The sequence below is a fragment of the Pieris brassicae genome, chromosome 2 (assembly GCF_905147105.1).
Source record: "Pieris brassicae chromosome 2, ilPieBrab1.1, whole genome shotgun sequence".
Classification (NCBI taxonomy): domain Eukaryota; kingdom Metazoa; phylum Arthropoda; class Insecta; order Lepidoptera; family Pieridae; genus Pieris; species Pieris brassicae.
In genome coordinates, this window is record NC_059666.1 from 1,538,143 (window position 1) to 1,546,407 (window position 8,265).

Consider the following 8,265-nt stretch of genomic DNA (forward strand, 5'->3'; position numbering starts at 1 on the left):
GGGCCCAGGGTTTTAGAATCATAAGTGAGCACTGGTCGCAGCCTATAATAACCAATAATCCTATATTTGTTTACCATTCTATTATGTTTAATGAAATAAGCTTATAAATTGCACCATAATGTACACGAATGTATTAGGTTGATAGGTTTATATCGGATATAGCCAGGGCGAGTTAACGGCAAGTGTCTAGCACAACTTCCATAAGCTATCGATTTGGATATGATTTGAGGACTGGCAGTAAATGTAAAATTAGAAGCATTTAATATATATTTCTTTTTTATTGACGTTCATAAGTGTACATTCAGTTTTCTATATGAATAAATGATTTTTGACTTTGACTTTACAATCTGCTCTCACTAGCTAAAACACGCTCACGAAGTTAACTCAATAATATTACATACTTCACGACATTAGCCACTGAGGCCTTCGGACCAGTAAGTAGTAAGTCTTGACTAGGATCTTGTCTTTAGTATCGACGAACACTACATCATCCTTCCTCCACAGTAGTTACCCCATTTTTAATGGCAGGAACTATTTATCGCTACCGTTTATTTACATACGCGTACCTACACCTACAATTGTATATGTAGTAGTATATATACTACATATATATTTGCTATTTATTTGTTAGGTTGAACTTCTACAGAGTGTGTTCTTAAATATTATGATAGTAAACAACACAAGTGTTGTGTTTGTATATGTGAAAATATATTTAGTATTACTTTGCCATTATTATTTTAACAAATTGTGTATTCAGTCCATTAAAAGGTTTCCAAAATTAAATGCAAATCTGGTAAAAGGTAGCCAAATCTTAGTACAAAAATTCACGTTACCAAAATCCTTATTTCCGTGTGAAAAGCAGCAGGTGTGAAGTTAGCTTTCACAAGAACCTTTTTCCCGATAGTAATGCAAGTTTCATGAGACACCTTGTGCTACCTGATAGGGTGATAATGTGCTTGAAAATCTTATGAGCAACACTCAAGGTTGAAAAACGCTTTGGTTGGAACGTGCACACTTAGTTGAATATAACTGAAATTATCGTGATTTATGTGTCCTTTTTATTGTTTACTTTTGACTTGTCCTATAACCTAAAGTAAGGCAGAGGGCGTCTATAGTGGGTGTCCATCGCCGTTCGGTCCTAAGCCTCGTATTTCACTTCAAGTCTTTTCGGATCTCTGCAACTGTACGACACCAGGTTTGCTTGAGACGGCCATGGTTCTGCTTTCCTTGGGGATATCTTTGGGATCCCTTCGGAGTGGCCTGACCTATCCAAATTGCTCGTTAGAGATTTGTAGTACCAGTAATATTCCCAAAATACCGCGAAGACAGCGGTTGACGAGACTTGGAGTCGGTGCGAGATGTCTTTGGTGGCCTATTTATTAATAGGCCGTTTCGTGATTTTTACTAGACAAGTAGTCAGCCTTCCGTCCCTAAAACACGCCGTTAAATTTTGGGTCGGACATGCCGGTTTCCTCATCATACGAAAGAGTGTTTCATGCGTACAAAGAAAAAAAAGCCTACGACTTCAGGATGAGATTCACAACCTCTGTTATGCCAACACTGTTCTGTCAATTTTTGTGTATAAGGCAGTAAATTTTTTCTCATGCCTTGGGTTAAGTTCGGTGGCTGTTGTTGGAAGGATGTTCAAATAAAAGACTTTATTTGAAGCTAGGTATCAATCGGCTTTGATCATTTAAAACTTAAGCTTATAAGTAAAATAAAATTAGAGGTAAGTAACATATATGTTCCATATAAAGAATATAAGTGTAGTCGACATATTGGACATAATCGGAAACGAGAATTACAATTTATGAGTGTACAAAAAACTAAAGATTTTTAGCTTCCAATGGTGATGGTTAACATTTGCTCTTCAAATATATATTGGTATATATACCATCTAATTATTAACTGAAATATATATAATTCAGTTAATAATTAAATAACTAAACTAGACTAGATTACTAAACTAAGGTTAGGTTACGTAACTTTGTTTTGTTATTTGTTACTGAATAAAATCACAGATGCAAAATACAGGAAATAGAAATGTTTTTATTTAAGATTATGTTGTATAAAACACTTACTAAAAGCTAGCCTACCAATTTTTATTTTTTTACTTTAACAAATATTACTCAATCAATGGTATGAAAATACTGACTATTAATAATAACTTATTTCATGGCTGCAGCCTTCTCTTCGTTCTCTTGTTCCAGCTCTTGTAGTTTTTGCAGCATTTTTAATCTTCTCCTCTCCATCGGAGTTTTTAACCACCACGCTTCAGCTGCACTCTCCTATACACATGTAATACAGTGTTACGGATTGAAACGCATTTAAAATAAATAAAATAAAATCGATATTGGTCCAGTTTATTTGATAATTAACATTATTGACTATTTGCCGTAAAGTCAGCACAATCTTCTAAATGTAGAGTTTCTTCATCGGAGATAGATAATTCTTCGCGAATGTAACAGAAACTTCAGAGCTTGTTATATTCGGGTTGGGTAAAAGCGTTGTTAAGCGCCTATCATGTTTGTTTTTTTTTGATGTAACAGGAGGCAAACGGGCAGAAGGCTCATCTGACTTTAAGTTATACTACTGGTTCCACATAGTGGTGGTGCGCGGCAAATATTACCTTAAAAATTGCTCAGTTGTGGAACGACGGATGTCGAGGCGATACGGATTGTATTTTGTATTCTGCCTTGACGTTCGATGAAACTCAGCTGCAGGCATTTGTAGTTGTATTTGGTTGTAACATTGTTCATCGTAATTTTCTTGCATTTTAGAATATATAGTTACAGTCTAACTTATACTGTATAAAATGCATATATGTGATAAATAAATTAAAATAGTAGTAGTAGTAATTTTTATTTTCCCTAAAATACTTACAGTCTCAGCATATACAGGCTCTTTAGTACTAAGCTGGACGGCCACTTCTTGAGCCGTCAACGCTCTTATTCGTAGCTGGAGCCTTCGTTTCGTCGTTAGTACTCCATCGAGTGCCGCCAGCAATGTACCTTTAAAACGACATTGTCTTACTTTAGTAACAAATTTTCAAACAATTTTATTTGTTATAGTTAATACCATACAAGTTCAACATTACCTATTGTGTATGAATCGGAGACTCTTGCTAAACAAGACACGTCAAGTCTTTGTGATAAGGCACCTGCTCGGTGCAATATCGATCGCCACATAAGGGCTATACTTCCATAGTCTGCACGAGGTATTTGCACCACTTTTGAGTAGCATTGAAATAATAACTTTTGCTCAGCATCCCATGGTGTTCGAGATGTTCCCACAAATAACACCCGGTCTTCTGGGTAGATTCCTGAATTTCAATCAAATCCATAATAGACGATAAAATTATAGGTCAGTGTGTAAAGTCTAATAAACGAATACTTAGCATTGGACACTTGGACTAGCAGCTCTGCTTTTCAGTGAAACCAGTGTGTGGTCTCACTGAAAATCACGTTTTAGGATTGAAAGAAAACAATTTTGTAACCGGATTAAAGCTATTTGTATTATTTTAAAGTTATATTTTTTTTACATAATTTTAAATTTAAAATTTTCCGACGTTTCGCGTGCTTTACAGCGTGCGTGGTCACGGTGACTGAAGATAAAAGGTGTTGAAAGTCAAGATTTTTTTTTTCTTTCAATGTGTAAAAGCTATGTTAACCAAAGACAATATACTATATATACACTACGTTTTATGATTCCTAATGATAAGATAATTCTTGATAGAATAATATCGTAATTGAGATATTTTATAATTAATGTTTTAAATTTACTTTTGCTAAGCGTAATTCTGGTCAGGGGAAAATTGGGCCAATGTGAAAGTCTGTTCGATTTCAAGCGAAATAAATTTTAGTTTGCGAAGAGAACGGAGTACTAATCGCCTAAAGTAACAGTTAAACACTACGTTTGTTGTGTGTCCCTCATATGTCACCTTTCTTTAAAATCACTGTAATTAATTTAATTTAATTATTATATCCAGATATTAAAAACCCACATTACAAAATATACCTTTTATAATTTTAACTAAATCCTTTTTTAGCCTTTTAGGGTCAGTTTTATCAGTCTTCGGTATTTTCTTAACAAATGGCTTCTCGGCATCATCCATCCATATAACAGCTGGTTGTAGTAGTCTTGATACTTTCATGACTAAATGAATCAACATTATTAGTCCAGTTTTACCTGGATATTTTCCAACTATGTTAGCTGGAGTTAAATCAAACAGCATAGCACCTGTTTCACTGCATATTGCGTTGATAAGCATTCTCTTTCCACTTCCGGGAGGTCCTAGAATATTAACCCTACTCACTTTGTTTATTATTTATATTTATTATTAACTACATAAACTTTTTTTTTATTACCTGTAATCAGTACCGATCTAACTACTGGGGCATTAGTCCTTACATACTCAGAACCTAGAGGTAGTATGCAATATTCTTTCACCAACTGTCGTATATCACCCAATGATGGACTTGGTTCTCGTCCCTCCTTTCTCCATTCACAGCCAACGAAATTCTTCTCACCAATAAAGTCGTCTATACTCACGATTGGATATGGACGAATGATACCATTAGAAACCAATTCTTCGAAAAGTGATTCTGTTGTTCTGTCTGGAGTTAAATCTTTTTCTTTCTTTTTCTTGTTTTTTTTACCTCCACGTCGTACCTATAATATTTACATACATAAGATATGAGATTATTATATTAATACTAATAGTAAGTTATTGCAGCTGCTGACAAATAAATTAATAAGATGGCACAAGAAAAAAAAAAACACTATTCAAGCAAACAGAATATAGCCAAGACTGTAGTTTATTCAGGTATAAGAAGTGTAGAGTGTGTAGTGTAGTGTGAGTGTTTTACCTTTTTTTGTGGTTTCTTGGACTTCTTGCCTTTATGAGCCCTGTCTTTATCAAAGGCAGCTTGTAATAATTCCAATTCCGCTCTCATCATTTCGTCAACACTGTTTCTTATTTCCAGTTCAATTTTCGCAATTTTTTCACGCTCAATCATCTCACTGTCATGGTTTTCATGATGATCGTCTTCATCGTCCCTATACTTCCAAATATCTTCATATCTACAATTAATTAAAACTGTTATAGTAATGATACGTGATAATATTTAACCACGTTTGTGCTTTTTAAGGTGATAGATAAGTTAGTGTAGGCGAAACCTATGGAAATAATTTTGTCAATGGTCACCGAAGTAAAGTTTGCGAGATAAAATGTAACTTACTCTTCATTGGTATTTATTATCTCCTTCAAAAATACAGAAGTTGTACATTTAAATGTGTATGGATCCTCAGCATCCTCTTTGTCTTTATTTTTATTTTCTTCGCTTTTGTTACTCTTTTTCTCCTTGCTGTCTTTACTTCTTTTTGAGTCTTTCGATGAGATTGGTGACGACTTACTTAACTGGCTGTCAACACCTGTACCTATACAAATAAGAGTATCCTATAAATTAAAATCATTATCTCATCTTTATGTTTGTATTAAGATTATAACCTCAAATATTGGTTACAGTGATAATAAACTATATATGATTATAGAATTTCTTGAAAAATACCTTGTCTACTAAACATTGTTCGACTACCACCAGCATCTTCTGATGGAAAATCTGGCAGACGTCCAGTACGCTCATAATACTCAGAGATCCAACGTCTCAACTCATCTCCAATACGTTCATTTATTTTAGAGCCATATTTTGCTCTCAGCTGATCTTCAATTTTAACAAGTGCTTCCTGGTATTGGTTCTCTCGCTCTTTTTGTAGTTGACGACGACTTTGTTTGACCTTAATTTAATATCAGTTTCTTTAATGATACGTTTGTTTTATGACTTACAGTTACTGAATAACGCTCGTAATTATTAGATATATCAAATACGTAGTTAACTTGTTACCGAAATCTTCGTTCAAAATGCATCATCTTGAATTTGTACGTCTAGCATACGCGAAAAAATACACCGACCGTAAACAAGCGACGGGGAATTCCCCGTTCCGTTCGATAGATGCGCATCGCACATGGTCTCGTTCATCCACGGATTCTAATCTTATGATTGGATTTTTTTAATTTCATATATTTTTAAATATAAAATATCGCCTATTGTTTTCAGTGGGGACTGGAGCCCTTTGTATCTACGAGGCCCTGAGCTGCAGCGCTTAGATCCGCCACTGTTCTTGATATAGTTGTGTTATAAGTTCACAAACTATTCAATGTAAAATATGTCGCGCTCACCTATCATCTTTTAGGCTTTTAGGCTTTATGTTGGTCATCAAGAATTATTTTGACGTTTGATGTTGGAGCTTATCATATATTTATTCTAATTTTTTAAAGTTATTTATATAAAAACTCAATCGTCTAGAAAATCTTTAGAAATATTTTAGGAAAATTGTAGTTACCTCCTCTGCTCTTTGAATCTCCTTAGACTCTATATATGGAGGCATTTCCATGCCAATAAGTAACTGTTCTTGTTGTTTTCTCTTCTTTGTTGTTCGTCTTGCAATGAAACCCCTCCACACTCTCTGTATAGCGGTAGCTGCTGAAGCAGACATCTCGCCTTTCTGATCTCTTCCCTTTTCTTTTAGTAAACGAATTTCTTTCATAAATTGCCCTCTGTAACAATAATAATATACACAATAAAACTTCTAGACTAGTGAAATCCAGCTCTTGATTTGAATATAGATAAAATTGTTGGTAGTAACAAAACGCAACTTTTCGTTTAAAACCTCAAATGTGAAAAAGTGCATTGCTTTTGGCTTCGCGATTACGATGAAGATTCTCTTTTATTAAAGTAATGATTGTAAAGAACTACGAAGATTTCTTTATATGAAATTTGTTATACTTCCGCTTTTTAAGCCACTTTCTGCTGCAAACCACCTCTTTGTGGAATCAGCTGCCGGACCATTACGCGCCTTCAAGGAAAGAGCGTACCATTCTCTTGGCACCACAAAAATTTATACAAAATAGCCCTCCATCTAGCGTGCCTCTTGTCCCATAAAAAATAGTAAGTGGTTCACCTCAATCTTCCCTGTCGGGCTCTTTCATGGCTCTGTATTATCACAACCGCCTGTTGTTCAGTTAGAACCAGTGGTTGTGGCTTCACAGGTTCATGACCGAGTTTGCGGAGTACATCTGTGACAAATTGACGACGTTCCAACACTTCTTCCTCTCTTTCTCTTACGAAATACTGCGGCACACATGGTTCTGCTTCCATGGGAGTTACAGCAAGGCGTTTCAAAGCCTGTAAATTTCTTTAGAATTAATATCTGCAGATTTGATTTAAACCATGTTTCAATCAAATTTAAACCATGTTTAAATTTAAATTTATTTTAAGTAAGTAGTTTAGTTTTCTTCTCTCTTCAAAATATAAATTTGTCACTTGTTAAATTTTTTATTTTATTTTAATCTATTAATGTACTTATCTTTTCTGTTTTATATGTTTTGTTTATTAAATTAATCTGTTTTGGCTTTGTATATTGTCTAAGTTTTGTCTATTATAATTTTTTTTATAGTAAATAAAAAAACATTTTCACAAATTTATAAATATATGGATTATTTCAATTAAAACAAAACCAGATTATTAAAACGCTTTTTCAACAGTTGAATTGGTTTTAATATTGAAATTTTGAATACAAAATAAAACATGAAACATGTCCAAACATACCTCATCATCGTCATACGTGTAATCCGAAAGGTTAAGCTCAACCAAGTCATGTTTAACCTCTAAAAGTCTCCCCAAGCATGCTTCCAGCAGCCTCTTGACTATCAAGCGCTTTTGGGGCTGAACAATCTGATCATACACTTGATCTAATCGTCGTATTAAAACCGTATATCTTACTCGTAGTTCTGATAGCAGCGGATAGAATGACGACTTTTCAGCGGCACCCGCTTCAAGCACCGCTTCGTCTGCTTGAGTTGCTTCGCCGATTATCTCAGATGTCTCACAAATAAGTGCGTTGTATGTTTTAGAAGACATTTTATGCTGAATTTATGTAGAAGTCGTAGGTTACACTATACTGTATATTGTAACTCCTACGACTTGTACCTCAAATATTATCTTAATAAAACACTGTACATATAGTTTTACATCCGGTTTATTCTTTCACTGATTATACGTTTAAAATATGGACTGGACTGCTATTATTTATAAATTTATATGCATACAGAAATTTGCCTTTTGAAGTGCCTGACACAAATAGAACGCAGCAGCGACGCAGCCCTTGCAGGGTTAAAAAATATTTAACGGCGTAAGGCGTAAGTAG

At 34.4% G+C, this 8,265-nt stretch overlaps 1 protein-coding gene across 1 annotated transcript; it reads right to left on the minus strand.

Moving 5' to 3' along the window:
• Positions 1–2,168: 2,168 nt before the first annotated feature.
• On the minus strand, positions 2,169–7,979 carry LOC123720190 (dynein regulatory complex protein 11). The gene is made up of 11 exons (XM_045676719.1): positions 7,668–7,979; positions 7,021–7,244; positions 6,403–6,616; positions 5,571–5,796; positions 5,241–5,433; positions 4,869–5,082; positions 4,368–4,671; positions 4,018–4,293; positions 3,098–3,322; positions 2,884–3,011; positions 2,169–2,288 (listed from the first exon to the last, which is right to left on the minus strand). The coding sequence occupies exons 1-11, from the start codon at positions 7,977–7,979 to the stop codon at positions 2,169–2,171; spliced, it is 2,436 nt and encodes an 811-aa protein (XP_045532675.1).
• Positions 7,980–8,265: the final 286 nt, after the last annotated feature.